The 23,170-nt window shown below is 39.5% G+C and overlaps 2 protein-coding genes across 6 annotated transcripts in view; one reads left to right on the top strand and one right to left on the bottom strand.

Moving 5' to 3' along the window:
- Window positions 1-4,614, top strand: part of N4BP2L1 (NEDD4 binding protein 2 like 1) — a 29,173-nt gene extending 24,559 nt beyond the window's left edge. The window contains exons 3-5 of one of the 3 annotated variants that reach the window (XM_037037082.1): window positions 80-168; window positions 1,955-2,031; window positions 3,134-4,614. In XM_037037082.1, coding sequence (XP_036892977.1) covers window positions 80-168; window positions 1,955-2,031; window positions 3,134-3,392 — 425 coding nt within the window. In that variant the 3' untranslated portion in view covers window positions 3,393-4,614. Of the gene's footprint in view, window positions 1-79; window positions 169-1,954; window positions 2,032-2,080; window positions 2,150-3,133 lie in introns of all 3 variants that reach the window. The other 2 variants (XM_037037083.1, XM_037037084.1) reach the window with 2 other exon arrangements.
- A 2,613-nt stretch (window positions 4,615-7,227) lies between these two features.
- Window positions 7,228-23,170, bottom strand: part of BRCA2 (BRCA2 DNA repair associated) — a 100,744-nt gene continuing 84,801 nt past the window's right edge. For all 3 annotated transcript variants that reach the window (XM_037037170.1, XM_037037169.1, XM_037037171.1), the window contains 3 exons: window positions 10,119-10,363; window positions 9,048-9,194; window positions 7,228-8,124 (listed from right to left, as the gene is read on the bottom strand). In XM_037037170.1, coding sequence (XP_036893065.1) covers window positions 7,486-8,124; window positions 9,048-9,194; window positions 10,119-10,363 — 1,031 coding nt within the window. In that variant the 3' untranslated portion in view covers window positions 7,228-7,485. The remainder of the gene's footprint in view (window positions 8,125-9,047; window positions 9,195-10,118; window positions 10,364-23,170) is intronic.

Here is a 23,170-nt window from a genome sequence, read left to right as displayed (position 1 = left end):
AAATGACAAGATATGGGTACGCTCACCCTTCCGTCTGACTGTTGCGTTTTGTTCACTGTTGTATAACATTGTGTTGCAGCAAGAAAAGCAATGAGGAATGGCATATCCCCCATAATTATTGATAATACCAACCTCCACGCCTGGGAAATGAAGCCTTATGCAGTCATGGTAGGAAGAAGTATCATTCTGAATTTTCAGTTACGGGCATTTTGTGAGAAATTGAAACTTTTGTTCTTTTCTCATTTCCTGATCTTCCACAATTTTATACTTACTAACAGTTCTCTCAGAGCAGGCAAAGAGGTGTTATTTTCGTGTTCCTCTGCTATTCAATGGCTCAAATTTGCTGACATGCTAATATCACCTCAGGGTACAAGTTTTAAATAGTCCTTGGTCAGAATTTCTGATAGCTTTTCCGTCTCAGTTGTTTTCCTAAGGGAAGGTCCGCATGGAGCCCCCACGGAAACTTGCAGAACAATTGTTGATGATATTAGAGGGCAGCCATATTAGTGTTGCCTCATGGGGGCTCCAGGGCAACACAAGTTTTTCATTTACAAACAGATGTAAGATTAACACTGTAAGTGTAGTAAGATACTCGCATACGAATGTAACGATTCAGTTCTGTATTCTCAGGATAAAAAGAAACAGTAAGATGAATACAACAAAGTGCACATTTCTCTTTAATTTTGAAATGTCTGATCTGTTTTCACACGTTTCATCTCTTATGCTAGTGAATTTTCAATTCTTATTGGGTGTAGGAAGGAGGAAAGATCCAGACACAGTCAGGGGCAAGAAGAAGATAGCTGAGTATTCTGTTTTCGTCACACGAATATCTCCCAAACATGGCAGTCTATTTTTAGGTCTCTTTTTGCATTTTTGGCAAAATAGCTTACATATGGGTGTGCTTTTCTCTAACTATATTCCCACCAGAGGGTTTCATTTTGGCCCAGAGGGTGGGACTTTGGTAACTGTAGGAGGAAATGAACATCAACCTCGTGGTCATTTCAGTTCATGAATCAAAAGTCCACTTGAGAGAGAAATGAACAGTGGGAGACGGGAGGGTGGGCATGAAGGGGCAAGTTAATTGAGGCACAACTCAACTCCAAGAGCTAGGGGGAAACTGAGTGACTTAGGAAAGTCATGTTTATTTTTATTTTCTGGGTATGTACAATTTTTTCAGCCACTCGCAGCTACTAATAAGACCCAGAAATTAGACATTTTCCATATATGATACTTGAATCCTTCCCTAATTAGAAGTGTTCATCTAGAGAATGAAGAGAAAATATTTTTACTTGGCTCTTTTTGTTGAACTTTTATTATTGAAGGTTCAGTTTGAGATAAAAACATAATAGTCAATTTATGAATGCAATGGATATTTGGGTATTTATATGGAAACTGTAACAGTTTTCTAAGTTCAGGGAAATGGGCACAGTGCACTGAGCCACACTGTACAGTACAAGTAGGAAGAGCTACTTCTGGAGGGAAGAGTGTCAGGGATGGGAGAACTACTTTTACTTCCTAGGCTCTGTTCCTATGGTACTGCCATGTCCTGAACCAAGGCATGAGAAACAGGATGAGGCATTTGGTAGACATAAATCTATGGCAATCATATTAGGGACTTTGAGAAGCCACTGAGTTCATTGCTCATTCCTGTGGACAGGATGTTTCAATCTAGTTCAGCTATTTTTTAAAACGTCCAAAACAAAGAGCCTTTATAATTTTCCTATGCAGTATATAAAATAGACCAAACTTTATCATTGGGAACCATAATATAATCTGAGGGTGGCTAAGTAGGGCTACAAACCAACTGTATTTATTAAAACAAAGTGAGGCACTGGCTTACTGGTTAAACAAAAGGAATTTTAGAAAAGGTTTGTAGTGAATGTAAATGACAGTATAAACATTCCCATGAATACATACTATGTGTTCAATGTTTTATGTACTTTTGAAAAATCAGGCACTTGAAAATAACTATGAAGTTATATTCCGAGAACCTGAGACTCGCTGGAAATTCAACGTGCAAGAGTTAGCCAGGTACTTCTTTGTTTTTCTAGCTCCTCATTGTGTGTCCTGCTGTTTTCAGGTATTTCAGACCGAACAAAAGAATCTTTTCAGGCTGGAAACGGACATGGTAGTTTTCAGGCCAGAAATGGTAATTCTTAGAAATTGATAACTTGGGAATTATGAATGTGAAGACTTTAGTTTTGGGTCAGTTTTCTGATATAATACTAAACAATTTTGGCTTGGACTAGGTCCTTTAAAAGACTACATTTAACATTTGGCTACAATGCTTCTTCATTAACAAACACATCAAAGTCCTTTCTTCTGCATGGGGTTGCACATGTCAGTGGCGTTTTGCATTTAGACTAAGTATCTTTAGATGCTGAACAGTCTGTGGTTCATTTGTGATCCTGATGCTGCTTCTATTTTATAAAGCAATAAATGTCCAAATAGTACTAACCTGTTGATTGAATGCAAGGATTCTGATGTTAATTATCTCTGTTATTTGGTAATGTCAATGATTTAAAGTAACCAGTGAGAAAAGGATTTACTTTTTTTAGGAATAAGGCTAGTTCATCTTATGGTTAAAAGGAGATAATAGCGTTTCCAAAGTGGGTTTGAGGACCAGAACCACCTGAACTGGATGTGAAATCCTATCTTGTGGACCTCTTTCTGTGGTTGAAATCTCCAGGAATTACAGTTTGACCTATGACCCCCATTGATTCTCATGCCCACGTAATTTAAGATTGTTTAATGAGCATCCAGAAGTATCTAGAATTGACTGATGTGAATCGATTGTAAATCGATGCTTAACAGGCAATAATAAAAAGATCTTATAATAGAAAGATCTTCTGGTGTTGTTTATGGCTTGAGGCACAGAACTGAGATTTGCAGAAATAAAGCATTTCTGATGTGTTAGCTCTCTGCAAGCCTCAGGGTGGTTGGGAGAGTGCAGGGCAGCATGAAACAGGAGTGGAGTGTGAAAGAGTCCTTCCTGCACAACAAGATGTGCTTGTCACAGTTAATCCTGACAATAGAGAGTGCATACCTATGTAATAATACAGGGCACGTAAAATACAAGTAACTCATTTTGATATGTGGCCTTAACTAAATGTTTGCATGTTTTTCCATATAGAAGAAACATTCATGGAGTCCCAAGAGAAAAAATACACCGAATGAAAGAACGGTATGAACACGATGTTACCTTTCACAGTGTGCTTCATGCGGAAAAACCAAGCAGAGTGAGCAGAAGCCAGGACAGGAGCGGCGCATCGCCTCCCAACAGGGCAGGACACTGGAATCCTTACGCAGAGTTTCCCAACAGGAGGGCTCCCGGGGGCTCCACACACGAGAGCTCCTTTAACAGAAGGGGGGGCAGTCACCATGGGTATTAGAGGCCCATCTTACAGGCATTCCTAGTTTTCCGAGATCAGTTTTTACTTCGATTTTTGGTATTTAGTCTTTGTTCAGTTTTAGTCAGAGCTCTAATTCCAGTGTAAATAGTTGAACTTGTACGTTTTTATGTAGAAGTCACCACAGTCATCTTCAAGAGGCATTTGTTCAAGTGATTCTCTATGCATGGTCTGATGCTGGGAGTTCTGCAGTTAAGTTGAACCAACTCACTCTCCAGGGAAAGAACTACTTTGAAGCTGAACTCTGAGAACACACGCAAGAATGTAATCAATTAGTCAAACAGCTTCATAAAATAAAGTGTTTATAGTGTATATAAGCTTCAGTACTACTTTCTCTGAAGTAATGTTTTTTTCAGGAATTCATTTCCATCAGGAAAGTTGGAAAGGTGGGAGAAGTGAGAGGCAGGAATAATTTTAGTGCCATTGATACTTTTTAAATCTGTTTATCCAAAAATGTGAGCTGTGTGGCTGTAATGATGATGTTGATTTTCCTTTAGAATGAATGCTAGAAAGTATACATCTAAGGGAATACTGTCCTTCAAAGTGGACACTTTGGGAAATTACTCCTTTATTCTAGTGACATATCATTGTTAAAAATGTCTGTCAAAGCCTTCTTAATACAAGCTACTAAGGAAAACCAGTGTCGTTATTTAAAGTCACTATTTATAGTCTTGTGTTTTAACTACCACTTCATTGAACAGTATTAAACCTAAATAACTTTCGGCTGTTGTGCTAATAGCATCAATAAAAGAAGCCTCCTTTATGAAACACTGATTTTTAATTTGAATCATTAAGCAGTTTAAAAACTTTTCCTCATATATATAATTAGTTGGCAGTCCCAGTGTTTTGGAGTGAAAGGAATTAAGCGTCTCTGACCCAGGACATAGGTCAGAGACAGGTGTGTGAAAGTCATGCTATCAGATGAGCAGTCTTGGTGTTTTACATGGCATTGACAATGAAATCCTACCACAACTCTGGAATGTCCCTCTTCTACCAATACTGAATTTGTGAATCCAAATTAAATCTCAACAGGTTGGAATCAGACTAATTTGGCGTGAGACTCTGACAGTTAAGACTATGTAGGATGTGTGCTTTACTTCCTATTGGCCAACAGCTTCTTGCTAATGTTCTGTGAAGTTATTATTTTAAGTGTCTTATATAATGGTGCTTTTATGGTTATTAAAAATTATAGTGTTGCTTTATATGGATTTGTCATTGAATCTAAGCCTTTTTTGTTCTACAATACAAAAAATTTACCTAAACCCCACGGAATACCATATTGAGAACGAATTTTTCTATATCATAAATTTATTTACCAATCTTCTTTAATAAATAGGTGATAAAAGAAAATTAACCTTATTTTTTACTTGCTTACATAAGTTTATCTGTGTACTTTAGAAAGACTATTTTACTCTGACATTCCATTATCTGACTCTATTGAAAGCTATTGACATGTTCATTACTACAAGCAATGCATCTGTAATTCTTCACTAACATTTAAAAAAATTGGTATCTCCTTTGAATAACAAAGTTTGGCTGATGAAAACTAAAACTTAGGGAATTTCAATAAATCTAAGGTATTATTATAGTTTTGCCAAATTCTGGGTGTCCAAACATGACGCACAATAGCCCTCGAAATAATCACGATAATCCACACAATCCTGCTGTGCAGGCCTAGGTGACCCTGAGGGTCCCAGTCAAGTGGTGACTGCAGACTCACTCGACCAGGAGGACCTGACTTATTTAGGATAGTGGAGCGGGGGAGAGTGTCGGAGAGCCCAAACTGGACTTACTTTCCTTTGATGCCAAAGAAGCCAAAAGGGTCAGAATTCAAGCCCTTCCAATTTATGTCTGGCTCTATGCTTAAGACATCTAGGCCATTGGGGCTGAGTGACCACTATGGAGATGTGGACCCAGGTTACAGATCCAGAGCTTTTACTGAGCTCAGAAGAACAGATTCCTGGTCTACTTGAATTTTTTTCCTAAATGAAGCCTAAAATACTTGGTATGGAAGCATAAAAATAATTGGCTAAACGCCATCAACTTTATATGTGCCAGCTAGATGGGAACAATTTTTTTTCTCCCAACTCCCTGATTTATATAGCTTTACGAACACTTGACACTGACAGTATTATTTCACGTGTTGGTGTCTGCACCATGCACAGAGATGGCACGCTTGATATGCACACAGGCTGTCACTGAGTGAACAGATTAACACAAATGCTTTTTCCATGTATTGCTTATGCAGTACACACTGTTGACTTTGTAATCATTAAATTGTCACTTTGTGGGGATAATATCCACATGTCTTCCAGCTTCAGGCTTTGCTCACACAGTTCAGCCCTGTTATTGACAATGTATGAAAAGGAGGCTGTGCGCTAAACCTCTCTCTTGTGGGCCAAATACATGGTGATGAGTAATCGGAGGAGGTAATAATAGTTACTTTTTTCCAGGATAAAAAAATTACACTCTTAGAAGCTTTCTGTTCCTGAAACTCAAGTTTTATCCCCTGTTCTAGAATGTACCACCAGGAAAATGACTAATACCTGAAGACCAAATTGTTTTTATGAACACAAATTATTTTAGTAAGATGGGCAAAACAGAATTTTAAAAGACCAGTGGAACCAACTACTTGTTATATTGATGACTTTTACAGGAGAAAAATCATGGATCACAGCTACAGAAAGAAACAAACTGCTTCATAAAAGGATTTATCCTTGGCTTTGAAAAGTGTTTATAATTAGATTTGAAAACATATTAACCACTCTGTTGTACACCTGAAACAGAGAATAATTACTGAATGTGAACTGTAATTCAAAAATAAAAATTAAAAAGTATTTATTAGATATAAGCTTAAGACACTGAAAGACCTGATTTAAGAGCTTCTCCATGCTATTAGCTCATAGAACTGCTTTTCTCTTGTAGGCAGAATCAAGGATGATTTGCAAGATTTTCTAAGCTGTAGTCCAGATCATCATTTTGCTAAGACAAAATTGGCACTATGGAATATGCTTCTGATTTAAAGTATTTGATTTTTTATTAAAATAATTTAATTTCACAGATCACACTGGGATCATAAAAATGAATTAATTACACTGAGGGTTCTATTTTTCTTGTAGTGTTATGCTCATTTCAAGATGAATAACCGGCCAAAAGAAAAAAACAGGCATATCTTAGCCCAGCTTTTGATCAGGCAGAACTATGGTAGGACCAACTCATGCATTAAGGAAATAGGGGGTTCATAGGGGATTACCTCTAAAAAACCCCAAACAAAAAAACAACCAACTAAAATAGGAACTAAATTAAAAGGAATGCAGTGAGTCAAAATAATTGTGCTGAGAAACCTACTTTCATTTAATTAAGGACACAATCTAAAAGAAAAGGGTATGTGTAGTTCATTTGTAAAATACTTGCAGGGAGCAAATACTGTCATAAAAACTTAAAGGAGCCCCAGCTGGTACTGCTCAGTTGGTTGGCCATCATTCCACAAACTGAAATATCAGCAGTTCAGTTCCTGCTCAGGGCACATGCCTGGGCTGTGGTTTGGTCCCCAGTCATGGCATGTAGGAGAGGCAGTTTCTCTCCCTCCTTCTCCCTCCCTTCCTCTTTCTCTAAATTAAAAAAAAAAAAAAAAGACTTAAAGGAGACATTTTTCTTTTTTAAAAAATATTTTATTTATTTATCTTTAGAGAGGAAGGGAAGGAGATAAGGAGAGAAACATCAATGTATGGTTGCCTCTTGTGAGTCCCCTGCTGGGAACTGGCCTGCAACCTGGGCATGTGCCCTGACTGGGAATCGAACCACGATCCTTTGGTTCGCAGGCCGGTGCTCAATCCACTGAGCTATACCAGCCAGGGCTCATTTTTCTTGATTAGTTAATAATAGTCAGTTTTATAGTCAGTTTTAAGGTCTACAAATGAAAATTAAGAAGCAGGCAAAGAGTTTTCCTATGATATATGAGCATTCAAGTAGAATTGGAACCAATTCTTTTCTCATTCTGCAAATAGGGATGTACAGTTCTAAACTGCATGTGTGTTACAAACCAGAAAGGTTAAGAGTCAAGAACTAATTTTTGTCATTTTTGATTCTGACGCCTTTGCAGTCTCTTAGCTCTATCTTGTATTGTACTTGTGTCCTGCACAGAGCCTTCCATTCCCCTGGAACCCACAAGGGAATTCTCCTGTTCTCTGACCGTAGAGGTAAAATGGCGCCTTTTCAGTTTGAGATGGTCTCTTGAACAGGCGGGAGCAGTCCTAGTGGGCTCGCCCACAGACACAACTTGGTTTTCTCCTGCTGAACCAGACAAGAGGGCCTGGGTATTTATCAGTGCAAGTTCTTCATCGGATATTGAATCAACTTCCAAAAGAGAAGTGTCATTAAATTTTTTAAGTGGAGTTCTCTGAGGAGAACTCAATTCTTTTTTCTTTATAGTTGTTTCATATTTGGTGCCACAACTCCGTGGTGGCTGAAATGCCTTCTTTGCAGCTGGAGAAACAAATGTACAAATGGGACTAACAGGTGGAGGTAAAGGTAGTCTACTCAAGAAATCCAAGGCTTGTCTCTTTTTGCAGTTTTTTTGGTCATCAAGCGCCTCTTCCCCTTTACAAGACTTTGAAGTCATTTGGGCTGATACAGGTGTGGGAACAGACTTCCCTTTTGGCTTACAAAGTGATAAAGGACTTTGATAGTTCATCTCACTATTGGGAGAAGACATCTAATAAAAAAAAAACAAATGAAAAAGTGGCAAAATATAATTATGTGCTCATATATAAAACAAAATCAAATTAGCTTTTCATTAAAAATATTTAAACACACAAATACCACACACATTCTCACTTTCCTAGTGGTTAACAGAGCAGATGATTTCACAAAACATTCATATTCCTCCAGAAGGAAATAGTTTAGCAGAAGAGGGAATAAAAATGACATGAAAAGATGAATGAAGACTAATCATAGTAAAAGATAAAAAAAGAAGTAACAGCCATAACTTCTGCTTTATTCTTTTCTCTTTTTTTAGTATTAACATATGAAACAAAGATAGCATTTTAAAACCATTTTAAGATCACAGACCGTTTGGGTTCTAATACCTACTTTTCTGGCTTTGTGACTTTAGGCAATTGCTTAACCTGTCTATGCCACAGTTCCCTCATCTGTAAAATGGTGATCATAATTTTTATCTCAGAAAGTTCTTGTGAAGGTAATGAGTTAATATAGATACACCTACCAAGTGTTAGCTGCTTAAGAATTAGTCATTAGCCAATATCATACTTTAGCTTGATTTGCATTTATTATGTTTTAAAGAGTTAAAATCAAATCAAGCTTAAAAACAACCTTAATTATACAGAATAGTTGTTCTAGCACAAAGATAATGAGGCAAAAAAGAATTTTCTATCACATGCACTTCAAATACTAAAAATGAAAGCATTTGTTTGTAAAATTTGCTCCAGGAGTGTTACATTCTGGCTTCAATAAACAAGATATAATTTCTAGATAAACTATACCTATAAAAGTCATATGATAATTAGTTACACTGTAATTAAATTTGATTACATTTTACCATGTTCAGTAGATATATACCAGAATATACTGTTGCCTTCACATAGAGTTTTGAAATTCTTTTAATTTGTATTAACTTACCAGAAACTTGTTTCCTGTACCAAGGTCTGTACAAGCAGCATGTGGGTCTGAAGTATATTCTTTAGTTGGAGTGGACCATTTGGGATCATTTGCATTAAGTATATGCATAAGCTTGTTTTCTGAAGCATTGCAAAATTTATCAATATTCTAAGAAAATAAATTGGAAAAGCTGTTTTATAAAATGCGAACCTATACATTCATGTTTTTAGAAAGTGTTTAAAACCAGAACTAAAGTATTCAGATCAGAACAAAAGAATGAGACACCCCAAATTGGATAGCATCTGTCAAACAACACACTAATGCAAAAATGCAGAACCACCATCAGTGATTCAGGAGGGTTCAGTGTTGGAAGGGCAGAGAAAGAAAGAGTGTCTACATGCATCATAGAAGGAGAGATTAGGAGTCATTCCCAGCCATCGAGTTTAATTAGCAAGGTATACTGTGACTCTGGATTTGTAGCTGGAAGACTGGGATTCAAGTTCTATCTCTATTTACTACAAATAGCTGTAAATCATCCAACATCTACAAAATAGTCCTTAGGAGTAAAATGAGAGAATGGCCTCATGTCTGTTCCAAGGATTAAATGAAATAGATTTTAATTAATACCATTATGTGGTATATAAATAGATTTAAGCTAAAATGCATATGATGTAAGGGAAGTAATGTTAGTATTTTCCTACTTAGGACTATGAAATTCAAAGCAAAGACAGGTATAAATTGTATAAAATACTAGATATGGAGTTTAAAATGTGAATTTGGAATCTGCATATTATTAACTAATTACATTACCAGCTACTATGAACCACGTATTATTTTTATTAACCAATATCCAGTTTGCCTACATGGTCTGTAGCATGAACATCCTTCTCACCATCTCTCCTAAATCAGTTCCCCTCAGATCATTCTTTTTCCTGGTAGTTGTCATCCCTATGTCCTCAAGTTTATGAACAATGTTTGCTAAAAACCTCACCTAATATCATATCTCAACATCCAATTTTCATAAAAGCTTCCACTCTTTTGATATTTGACTCAAAATACCAAAAAGTGTGGTAATGATCAAACTAATTTTACCTCAATAGTATGTTTCATTTTGTGGAATGCCTCTTGAAAATGGTTCTCCTTTGGACTGGAAGAAAATGTGGAAAAATCTCCAGCAAATAAAGTAGGAATTTCTGATTTGGGATCTGGTCGCCACTGGAGGTTGCTTGCGGCAATTAACATGCGAGGTTTAATGATATCTTCATTAAGATCTATCCAAAATTTGATTGCCAGTAAGTTATGGCATTCATCTGACAAATAGGCCAAAGGAGCAAGACCTAAAATGAGAACAAAAACCCCATTTGATACAAATCCAAAAAATACAAATGTACATGAAATAGTCTAGCCAAGTTAATATTATATTGTTATTTAAAGAATAAAGTGAAATTTTAACTGTTCCTATGGGGAAATTTTAGGAATAGTTTCATGTTAAAATGAAATATCTGATATTTACAGAACTTATTTAAGGCCACCATTTATTAAAAGAATATTGATCCTTTTGGACTTCTGGCCAAGATGGAGGGGTGGGTGGAAACACTGTGCCTCCTCGTACAACCAAGTTTAAAGACAATAGTGTTTTAGTAACAAAAACACAGCCAAAACAAAGAAAATTGAACTGTACAGAAGACCGACAACAACGAACCACTCAGCCAGACTGGTAAGAGGGGTGAAGTCAGTGGCTGGAGGAGTGGGGTCACGCAGAAAAAAGTGGCCAGACTGACCCAGGAGTGCAGGCAGCGGTTGGCAGATCCCAGGAGTGGGGTGGCAATGGGTGGACCCAGTGAGGGCACAAGGTGGCTGGCTGACCACACTCACACATTTGCACGCAAATAAACCAAGTGAAGGAGTGAGCAGTGAGACAGACCGCTCAGGCTACGGCCCCAGCGAGGGAATTAAAACCTGAAAACACCAATTGGAAAAACTTTCCGGGTCAAGGTATGAGGAAAAGCTACCAGGCTCACAGAAAGTTTGTTGGAGAGACCCACAGGGTCCTGGAGGGTGCACAGGCCCACACACCTGGGAGCTGGCACCAGAAGGGCCCAATTTGCTTGTGGGAAGCAGCAGAGGGGACTGAAATCCGAGAGAGAGCAGAACAAATGCCATCGCCCCTCTCTGACCCTGCTCCCACATACAGAGTCACAGCCCAGGAACCTGGGCTGCCCCACCCTGGTGAACACCTAAGGCTCCACCGCTCATATTTAACAGGCACAAACATACCAAAACATTATGGCTCAAGAAGAACAGCTCCAAGCCCCGGAGCCAATACATCTAAGTCACCAAGAGATAGCCAACCTATCAGATGCACAGTTCAAAATACTGGTGATCAGGATGCTCACAGAACTGGTTGATTTGACTCACAAATTAGAGGAACAAATGAAGGCTAAACTAAGTGAAATGAAGGGAAATGCACAGGAAACAGAGATGGAAAGGAAACTGGGACTCAAATCAAGGGAGTAGACCAGAAGGAAGAAAAAAAAATGACCAAACAGAAGAGAAGGAAGAAACAAGAATTCAAAAAAAAAATGAGGAGAGACTTAGGAACCTTCAGGGCATCTTTAAACGTCCCAACATCTGAATTATAGGGGTACCAGAAGGGGAAGAGGAAGAGCAATGAGTTGAAAACTTATTTGAAATAATAAAGGAGAACTTCCCCAGTCTGGCAAAGGAAATAGACTTCCAGGAAATCCAGGAAGCTCAGAGAGTCCCAAAGAAGTTGGACCCAAGAAGGAACACACCAAGGCACATCATCATTACATTAGCCAAGATGAAAATGAAGGAGAGAATTCTAGAAGCAGCAAGAGATAAGGGGTCAGTCACCTACAAAGGAGCTCCCAAAAGACTGTCAGCTGATTTCTCAAAAGAGACCTTGCAGGCAAGAAGGGGCTGGAAAGAAGTATCCCAAGTCATGAAATCCAAAGACCTACATCCAAGATTGCTCTATCCAGCAAAACTTTCATTTAGAATGGAAGGACAGATGAAGTGCTTCTCAGAGAAGGTCAAGTTCAAGGAGTTCATCATCAAGCACTTATTACAAGAAATGTTAAAGGGACTTATCTAAGAAAAAGAAGATAAAAATATGAACAGTGAAAGGACAACCGACTCACAGTTATTAACAGCCACACCTAAAACAAAAGCAAGCCAAGAGGACAGCTAGATCAGGAGCGGAACCGTAGAAATGGAGATCACATGGAGGGTTAGCAACAGGGGAGTGGGAGGAGGAGAAGGGGGGAGAAGGTACAGAGAATAGGTGGCATAGACAGTAAGTAGAAAATAGACAGGGGTGAGGGCAAGAATAGTATGGGAAATACAGAATCTAAAGTACTTGTGACACACGGACATAAATGAAAGGGGGGGGATGGGGGTGTGCAGGGTGGAGGGGAGTGAAGGGGGGAATTGGACAACTGTAATAGCATAATCAATAAAATGTATTTTAAAAAAAGAATATTGATCCTCTTGTTAAATTCTGTCACATCCTTTCATTGATATGGCATAAAGTACTGGGTGTGTTTCTTGCATTCTCTTACTGAATGGAAAGTACTTTTTATTTTCCCCACAAAGCCTGACTCCAAGCGGCAGAGTGAGTGGTGAGGGTCCGCCTCCCGTGGAAGTCGCGCATCGTGCAGCCGTCCCTGCTTTACACTGTTCTTCCCAGTCCTGCCCTCTCAATGCATTTTCTGAAACACTTTACTACAATTTCTGTTTTCCTAGAAAATGACCCACCTATTTCTTGAGATAAGTTATGTTGCCTTTCCTACTTCACAGCTGAGAAAAAAAAACCATTTGAGTATATGTGTTAAATAAATTTAAAAATGCAAGGAACCTCTAATATATCCATTTATTTTGGTATGCTAATGATAAAAACAAATTAAAATAACTAAATTTAGAGAAAGCCCAGAAATGACCTATTATTTACAGTGTTAGAATTTCAATGCCAGTTGACAACACATTCTGTTCCTAAAGCCATGGGAAGCAGGCGTACTTGTACATGCTAGTGGCAATAAAAGTTTGTGCAACCCTGTGGAGAAATATTTGGTAATACCTAGCAAAGCGACATATGCACTTACAGTTCACCTGGCAATCTCATTTCTAGTTCTCTACTCTGAAGATAGACTTCCAGTGATAGTAAAATACACATGAACAAGGTTGGTGAAAGCACAAGTATGAGGTCACTCACTGAAGCACAGTTTGTAATTATAAAGGACCACCAGCAACCTATCTTAGCTCATGCTCAGGAGAGTGGTTGGGTATGCCATGACACACCCTTATAACGGACTATTATTCAGTCAACAACAGGATGGAAAAGAGCTCTATCTGTGATTTCCAAACATACTGCTAGGTGAAAAAGAAAAGCACAAAAGAAAGACTAGAATCTACAAGCAAATATACATATATCTGTCTATTTGTACAAAACATGTAGGGAGGATAAACCAGAACTACAGGGGTTGGGTATGGATGGGGGAAGAGGACTAGTTAGTACTGGGTCAGCAGGGATGAGTGGGGAGAGACACTTCTCTGAGTTTGTCTTTCTGTATAGCTCTGAGTCTAAGAAGGACAATGATATTCTACATATCCTTCATATATCCTCCAAACAAACAGAACCAACCAGCTATTAGGGAAGCCAAGTTGGAACAAACATTTCCTAGCTTGAAAGGGCCTACGAGCAGTGATGCTCCTGTAGTAGTAAGGAGCATATCCAGCAATCAGATATTGGTTCTAAACACCATTTTCTCAAAAAAAAAAAAAAAAGTAAGGGAAGGGAAGGAAATAAAGCATCCAAGGTTCCTTGAGGAAGTATCGCAAGTCCTCCAATAAGTGACTTTGCTCAACATTGTTTCATTACAACATTGATAAGATGCTATAGGAAATTAATCCTTGTTTGTATAAACTAGCCTGTGGAAAAACTGGTTTTGTTATATGTCATTTCACTTAAAGTTGCAGAACCTACCAAAATGTTAAGAGGACTCACTGTAGTTGATTTCCCAGACAGGGGCAGGGAACTTATAAGATGAGCCCAGAACTCGTGATGCCAAAAAAGGAAGGAAGTGCTCAAAAATACAGGAGTCAACCTGAAGAAGCTCCTAAGGGCCCAAACTGAAACAATAGGAGTAGTAAAATGATAAAGCCACTAAATTTTAACCCATAAAATAAGTGTTTATAAGTCCATATTGATATAAATCAAATAAATAATTGCAGGGAGAAGGGACAGTTCTTCCTTAGAGTACCATTCCAATGAATGTAGAAGGAAAAAAGAAAAAAGGAAACCATCATTAGGTAAGTATCGCAGTAATGACTGTTGCAAACAAAATCAACTGATGGATACTAAATGAATGGGTGAAAGTTTGCATGGTTATGAATAGTCTCAAAGAATCTACTCCAAGATCTATACTGACTACAAAGGGAAAGTCAGTTATATATAGGTAAGAAACCCAGCAGATACCACTGGATACCACAAGTAACCAAGGTTGCTGCCATTACCAGCAATGAGAAATACCAACATCATTGACCATCCCTTCATACGATGTACAGAGATGACAAAACATCATTTCTGTGTTAACTTTGCCAAAAATGCATAAATTAACCCAACCACGAGAAAACACCAGGCAAACCCAAATTAAGGGGAATGCTACAAAGTACTTGACCAGTGCATTCAAGAGTGTCAAGATCATCAGGAAGTGTTAAAGGCTGGAGAAGACTAAGGAGAAATACGAATAATTGAAAGTGGAATCCTGGAACAGAAAATAGTGTAGGAAGTTTCAAACTCAAATAAATCTAAAATTTAGGCAATAATATTGAAGCAATGTGTACTTCCTGATTCTAATAACTGTACTATGGTGTTGCAGACTGCTTTGCCTGGTTCTAGGAATTGTATCTCGACCCCTTGTGGCTAAGGGCGGGGGACGACCTTTAGAATACGAGCCACTGGAGACAAAGCTTGTCTCTGGGAGCAAACTCTGCCTCAGTTTCCTCTCCCTGTCCCCAAAGGTTGGTCGGAAGTCAATGTAGGGTAAGACCTCTCACAGCCAGGGGCAATCTAAGCCAGACTGGATCACTTGGGAGGCCTTCATGGAAGGACAAATGGCAACAACTGCAAGAATTTTTTAAAGTAACATTTACAGAATAATGATGATGAACAATAAACTTCATGAAAATAAAAAGATGAGAATAAACTTGTTTTTGAAGCTTTGTAGTCTCTAAAATGAATATTCTGAACTTACACAGAGTTCTTTATACCTTTTGAATTTCTTTTAGAAAACTTCATAGACACAATAAAGCACTTAGTTTTGGGGACCCCTGTCACATGTTCCACCTATAGTGGACGTGGTGATTTGGGTGCGTATCACCTCCCTCTTTAGGAACACGGCAGCAATATTCCTATTTCTGGGGATTGTTGGCTAACAATTCCTGCCTGGGTTCCTCACCAGGCTTGCACTCAGCCCAGGTTCTATGAGTAACCACTCTCTGGCAGAAGCCAGCATCAAATGACTGGCCTATTGCCTCTCGTGGGCCTGACCCTGCACAGCCATCCTAGCCCAAGTCCCCATGGCATTGACTGTGCCTCTGCACTCCATGCAGCTTCTCCTGGGTCCACCCCTACGGTCTTTTCTCCCTCACAAGCACTGTTCTTGGGCAGTACTTCTCAATAAATCTGCACAAAAATCTCTGAGTCTATTTCCTAGGGAACCCAACCTGAGAAGTGATCTCTGTTAGTTCATTTTATATCAGAGGGTTTCTGTAATGTAGTAACAAAACAGATGAACAATATAGAAGTTTCTGTTTTAAGCCCAATTCTCCAATGTTGGGCTTGGTATGTTGTGTCAGCAAGAAGTACAAGAAAAAACATACACTTTAGAACCTGAAAGATTGGTTCACATCCCTTTTCAGAACTGTGACATTGGCAGGTTATTTACCCTTTTTGAGCTCCAGTTTCCCTGTCTGTACAGGGGGATGATGTGAGCAAATGAACTGCATCACTATGATGACTTGACAGACTTGTACAAACCCGAAGTTTTTAACAATTACTCTCTCCGCCACTGGGTTAAGAAGGAGCCCTGTCTTTGAAGAAACCACAGTATTAGAGGGTTTAGGGGGCTAGGAAGGAGGTTCAAAACCAGGGAGACAAGACCCATGAGCCATGTGATGAGTGTTAAAACAGCCACACACACAAAATACCACAAAAATGGAGAAGGGGGCTCTAACCCAGACCAAAAGCATCTGGCTCAGCTGAATAATGAATGGGAAGTTCATTACAATAGGGAGGACAAAGGGCTTTCTAAGCAAAGGGAAAGCATTATTAAAGGCAGGAGACGCTAAATGCTACTGTGTGTCAGGAACAAGAAACCAGAGCTTAGTTTAGTTGTCTGTGGAGTGGCTATGGCAGGAAGTTGAAGAGTTTCAGGCATATAAATGAGTGTGGGTCTCATTTTCTAAGGGACACAGTAACAAGAAAGAGTGCAAGCTAGGAAATATGATTAGATTGGGTGTTAGATAACTAGTACTTCCAGTGTTAGTGGCACTTTGAAACTTTGACAGAATTTTATTACTCTAAAACTTAACATCAAACTAAATTAAAAAACAAATGTTCACCAAAAACATATTAATGAGGAATATGCTAATATAAAACTTAAAAACTGGTGATTAAGGAAAGAAACAGAACACTCTGAACCAAGCACAGAGGTTCAGCTTTTGAATCCCCTTCCCCACAAAACTGAGAATTCTGCTCCCCTTAAACTTGAACGGCAAATAGAATGGGTATCTTTATTCTTTTCCTCTTCTGATCAGAAATAATGAAAATGGCTGTGGGGGGAAGCAGGTGACCTGGATTAACAGAAGTGAATGGTCCAGAGTTCAGGATGTTAAGGGTTGAACTGGGTCCTTCCAAAACACGCTGAAGTCATATTCCCCAGAACCTGTGATGTGACCTTACTTGGAACTCAGATCTTTGCAGATATAATCGAGTTAAGATGAAGTCATTAGGGTGGGTCCTAATCCAATGTTTTTATAAGTAGGCCACATTTGGATACAGCTTAGCACACAGAACATTCTATGAATCTGTACAAAAATCTTTGGGGTGATATGTCTACAAGCCAAAGATTGCCAGAAACCACCAGAAGCCAGGAGAGAGGCCTGGTGCTGATCCCCCCTCACAGCCTTAGAAGGAACTGATTTCCACCCTCCAGAACTACAACACAGCAAATTTCTATTATTTAAACCACCCAGTTTGTGGTACTTTGTTGCAGCAGCATAGCAAACTGATTTACTGGATTTCTCACTGAATTAGGGAGGGTGATCTAGAACAGAGATATTATTCAGGGGCTATGAAATGTACAGGGGATAGGAGCTTAAATGCCAAGCCCTCATACAGGAACTGAGAGCAGAAAAAAGTTGGTCCTGAATAGAGTATCAAAAAAGTTAAGAATTATATGGGGTCCCAGCCAGTTTCCCACCTTTTCTTTCCCATGACATCTGGTCCCACCACTATGACTTGGGACCATTAGAACTAATACTCTCAACTTCCAGGCAAGATGGAGGTGTAAGTAAACAGGGCTCACCTCTTCACACAACCACAGCAAAAATTACAACTAGATTAGAAAACAAATATCCCCCAGAACTGTCAGAAAATCAAGGTGTATGGAAGTCTGGCAACCGAGAAATTAAAGAAGCCATATTCATCCAGACGAGGAGGAGGGACAGAGACAAGGAGACACTGAGAGGTGCAGAGACACGGGCAGTCCCACATTCCCAGGTGGTGGCTATAAACTGGGAAGGACACCTTCGCAGCAAGGAATCCCAGCCCCATACCAGCCCACTCAGCCCAGGCTTCCAGTGCCAGGAAGAAAAATCCCCATAACTCCTGGCTGTAAAAACCAGTGGGGATTGGGATGGCAGAAGAAACAGCGGGACTATCAGGAGTCTCCTCTCAAAGGACACACAATGGACTTAGGACTTATGCAGACTCATTCCCTCTGCGCTTCAGTACCAGGGCAACAGCTGGAAGGGCACCAGTGGCGTACTGGAGAAACTGACAGGGCAAGTGCTGGAAGACAGGTTCCTCATGGACAAATCCTCAGAGTCCAGGCAGTGGCACTGTCCCCTTTCTGAGCCCTCCCACACACAGAGCCACAGAGCAGCAACATGGATTGTCCCGCCCTGGCGATTATCAAAGGCTCCACTCCACCCAACCTAACAGGTGCATTTTTCTACAACAGGCCACACTACTAAGACAGGGAATCAAAGCAGCTCTACCTAATACACAAAAACAAATACAGGGAGGCTGCCAAAATGAGAAGACAAAGAAATAAGGTCCAAATGAAAGAAGAGAACTCCAGAAAAAGAACTAAACAAAATAAAGATAAGCAATCCATCAGATGCAGAGTTCAAAACACTGGTTATTAGCATACTCAAGGAACTCATTGGGTACTCCAACAGCATAAAAAGACCCATGCAGAAATGAAGGTTATGCTAAGTGAAATAAAGAAAAATTTACAGGGAACCAACAGTGGAGTGGATGAAGCTGAAAATCAAATCAGTAATTTGGAACACAGGGAAGAAAAAAAACATTCAATCAGAACAGCAAGAAAAATAGAAAAGAATCCAAAAATATGAGGATAGGCTAAGGAACCTCTGGGGCATCTTCAAACATACCAACATTTGAGTCACAGGGCTGCAGGAAGGAGAAGAGAAAGAGCAAGAAATTGAAAACATATTTGAAAAAAGTAATGAAAGAAAACTTCCATAATTTGGTGAAGGAAATAGACATACAAGTCCAGGAAGCACAGAGAGTCCCAAATAAGATGGATGCAAAGTAGACCACACCAAGACACACCATAATTAAAATGACAAATGTTAAAGGTAAAAACAGAATCTTATATAAAATAAATAAATAAATAAATAAAACAGAATCTTAAAAGCAGCAAGAGAAAAGCAGAGTTACCTAAAAATGATTTTCCAGAAGACAACTGATTTCTTAAAAAACAACAACAAACAACAAAAAACAAACAAACAAAAACTTTGCAGGCTAGAAAGGACTGGCAAGAAGTATTCAAAGTGGTGAAAAAAGCAAGGACTTACAATTTAGATTATTCTATCCAGCAAAGCTATCATTTAGAACGGAAGGGCAGACTAAGTGCTTTCCAGATGAGGTAAAGCTAAAGGAGTTCACCATACCTAAACCATTATTATATGAAATGTTAAAGTGTTAAAGGGGCTTATTTAAGAAAAAGAAGATTAAAGCTGTGAACAGTAAAATGGAAATAAATTCTCAATTATTATAATTGAATCTAAAAATAAACTACACAAACAAGCAGAACAGAACAGAATCATAGATATGGAGATCATTTGGAGGGTTATCAGTTGGTGGGGGGAGAATGGGGGAAAAGGCACGGGGATTAATAAGTACTAACTGGTGGTGTAGCTCAGTGGATTGAGCGCGGGCCTGCGAACCAGAGGATCGCGGTTCGATTCCCAGTCGGGGCACATGCCTGGGTTGCAGGCAGGTTCCCTGCAGGCCAACTCCCAGCAGGGGATGCACAAAAGGCAACCATACATTGATGTTTCTGTCCCTCTCTCCTTCCCCTCTAAAGATAAATAAATAAATAAAATATTTAAAAAAAAAATAAGTACTAACTGGTACATACAGAATAGACAAGAGGATGTTAAGAACAGTATAGGAAATGGAAAAACTAAAGAACTTATATGCCTGACCCATGGACATGAACTAAGGGGGTGGGGGGTGGGATTGCTGGAAGGATGAGGGATATGGGAGGTGGACAGCAAAGGGGGAAAAATTGGGACAACTGTAATAGCACAGTCAATAATATATATATATTTAAAACCCTGGCTAGTATAGCTCAGTGGACTGAGTGCTAGCCTGAGAACCAGAGGGTCATCAGTTAGATTCCCTGTCAGGGTACATGCCTGGGTATACAGTCCAGGTAGTGCGAGAAGCAACCAATGGATGTTTCTCTCCCACTTGTCATTTCTCTCCCTCTCTTTCTCTCTCCTTTCCCCCTGTCTGAAAATAAATAAAATCTTATAAAAAAAGGATACTGTCATGTTAGTCTCCACAAGGTGCTGGGCTCCCAGGTCATTCCATGTTCTCTGGACACAGTCTGCAAAAAGCTTTGCACATTAACTTTTTGACACCATCACCTACCAATCCTTGTCTCCAGAATACTTTCACTGGACCCTCTGGAACTCACTAAAATCTCACTACCCTCAACTTTTCCATAACTGCTGTCTTTATCCATTTTGCCGTACACAACCTGGCTCTTTTCTGATGACACAGTTGCCTTGTGCTTATGGAGGTTAAGGTAGGGGATGTCTTCCTTGCTCCTCACAGCTGCTCCCAGCACCTCCCTGAAAACACTCAGCTTTGAATGTCATGTTATCAGACCATATCATTCACTATTCTCCTTGTTTAGGCACCTACTGACACCTGGGTCACTTACTCCCTTTCACCAGGTAAGATTTTTAACTTACAAGTCACAGTCATTCTCTCATCAATACTGCTACACTTCTTAGTGATTTCAATAGCCTCATAAGTTATCCTTCCAATACCCTGGGATACCAGATTCCTTGTTGTCTCCCCTTTGAATGATCTTCTTCTCCAGTCACCGTCAGTTGCTTACTCCAATAGATTTACCCTTTATTACTTCCAATAACCTCATCCCCTCCAGAAATTGAATATCTCACTCTTCAACAATAACCTTTGATCTTTCCAGCTCACTTACTCTACAGTCCTAATTTAACCATTTTGACCCTGTTACATACAATCTATCTTTCTTATCTCCTGTTTACTATTCTAGTTCCCTAATGTCCCTTCTTTCCTCTGTCTTGTGCTTAAAATCCAGGGACAATTATATAAAAAACCCTCCTTTGTATATACCCACAAACTCTGTGCCCTCTTGCTTTGTATTATTCATCTGGCTAACTTACTTCATGCCTGCACCATGATAGCTAAACATAGTTGGAAAAATATACCATTCAGGTGACCAGTTTCATTCCATATTCATGAACTTGGACTCCAGTGGGTGCTGGAAGCCCCAAGCAGTCCATTCAGTCTGCTATTTTCTTGGAGGATAACTTCATGCCTTTCCCTCCATTCTGACTCTCAATGGTGATTCAGTTCCTACTTCAGTAAGAACACAGGCAATCAGAGGAGAGCTACAAATTTCCGCTCACAGATCAGCTCTCCCACTTCATCTGTAAACACACACTTCCCCCCTTTTCCCTCCAACTATGGAAGAACTGTCACTGCTACCAGCTGAGGCCCATCGCCCCACAGCTCCCATGGTACCATCCTGACATGGTGACTAAAGAACTGTGATCCATAACTCGCCTCTTTATTGGGGCCTCTCACCATACACAGTAACTCATCAGTTTGTTATTAGCAGTATCATCTGAAAACACAAATACCCTCTTGCTCCCAATTCCCTTTCTAGCTGTTGCTCCACATATCTTCGCCTTCACATTATGGTGTCCCTGAAGTGCCTGCATTCACTGTAGCTTTTCCTCACCTATCTCCTTGCCCCACTTCAGTCTTTCCCACCACTCCACCAAAAGGCTCCCTCAAGGTGCTAAAGCCAGTAATCAATACACAGCTCTAACCTCAGTATCTATGCTACTACATGCCAGCAGAGAGACTCATTCACATCTGTCAAAAATCCTTTTTAAAAACGTTCTATTAATTATACTATTATAGTTATCCCATTTTTTCCTCCCAATTCATTCCACTTCCCTCTGAGCCTGCCCACCAGCATTACCCCCCGGGTTAGTTCATGTCCATGAGTCACACATTTAAGTTCTTTGGCCTTTACATTTCTTATACTATTCTTAACATCCCTCTATTTTGTACCTGCCACTTATGCTTCTTATTCCTGTACATTTTCCCCCATTCACACCCTTCTCCTCCTTGCTGATAACCCTCCATCTCATCTCCACTTCTGTGACTCTAACCCTGTCCTAGTTGTTTGCCTAGTATTTTTTGTTTTAGTATTTCTTAGGTTCAATTGTTGATAGTTCTGAGTTTGCTGTCATTTTACTGTTCATAGTTTTGATCTTCTTCTTCTTCTAAGTCCCTTTAACATTTCATATACTAAGGGCTTGGATGATGAACTTCTTTAGCTTGACCTTATCAGGAAAGCACTTTATCTGCCCTTCCATTTTAAAAGACAGCTTTACTGGATAGAGTAATCTTACATGTAGGTACTTGCTTTTCATGACTTGGAATACTTCTTTCCAGGCCCTTCTTGCCTGTAAGGTCTCTTTTGAGAAATCAGCTGAGAGTCTAATGGGCACTCCTTTGTACGTAAATGTCTCCTTTTCTGTTGCTGCTTTTAAGATTCTCTCCTCATCTTTAATCTTGGGTAATGTAATTATGATGTTCACTGGTGTGTGCTTCCTTGAGTGCAACTTCTTTGGGACTCTCTGAGTTTCCTGGGCTTCCTAGAAGTCTATTTCCTTTGCCATATTGGGGAAGTTCTCCTTCATTATTTTTTTAAATATAATTTTTATTTAATTCTTGTTCAAGTACAGGTTTCTGTCTTATATTCCCAACCCTGCCCGCCGCCCGCCCCATGCTCCCCACCTCCCTCCCCTTTCCACCCCCCACCCTTAGTTATTGTCCATGTGTCCTTTATACTTGTTCATATGAGTCCATTCCCTTTTCCCCTTTGATTCTCTCCCCTCTCCCCTCTGGACCCTGTCAGCCTGTTCCATATTTGAGTGTCATTGGTCGTATTTTTCTTGCTTGTTTGGTTTGTTTAGATTCCTGTTAACGGTGAGATCATATGATATTTGTCTTTCACCGCCTGGCTTATTTCGCTCAGCATAATGCTTTCCAGTTCCATCCATGATGTTGCAAAGGGTAGTAGTTCCTTCTTCCTTTCTGCAGCATAGAATTCCATTGTGTAAATGTACCATAGTTTTTTGATCCAGTCATTTACCGATGGGCATCTAGGTTGCTTCCAACTCTTGGCTATCGTAAATTGTGCTGCTATGAACATCGGGGTGCATAGGTTCTTTTGGATTGGTGTTTCAGGGTTCTTAGGATATACTCCCAAGAGTGGAATTGCTGGGTCAAAAGG

Source organism: Sturnira hondurensis, unplaced genomic scaffold, assembly GCF_014824575.4.
Source record: "Sturnira hondurensis isolate 20B ecotype Veracruz unplaced genomic scaffold, ASM1482457v3 Scaffold0022910, whole genome shotgun sequence".
In the NCBI taxonomy this organism is placed as follows: Eukaryota; Metazoa; Chordata; class Mammalia; order Chiroptera; family Phyllostomidae; genus Sturnira; species Sturnira hondurensis.
This window is presented reverse-complemented; position numbering and strand designations above follow the sequence as displayed.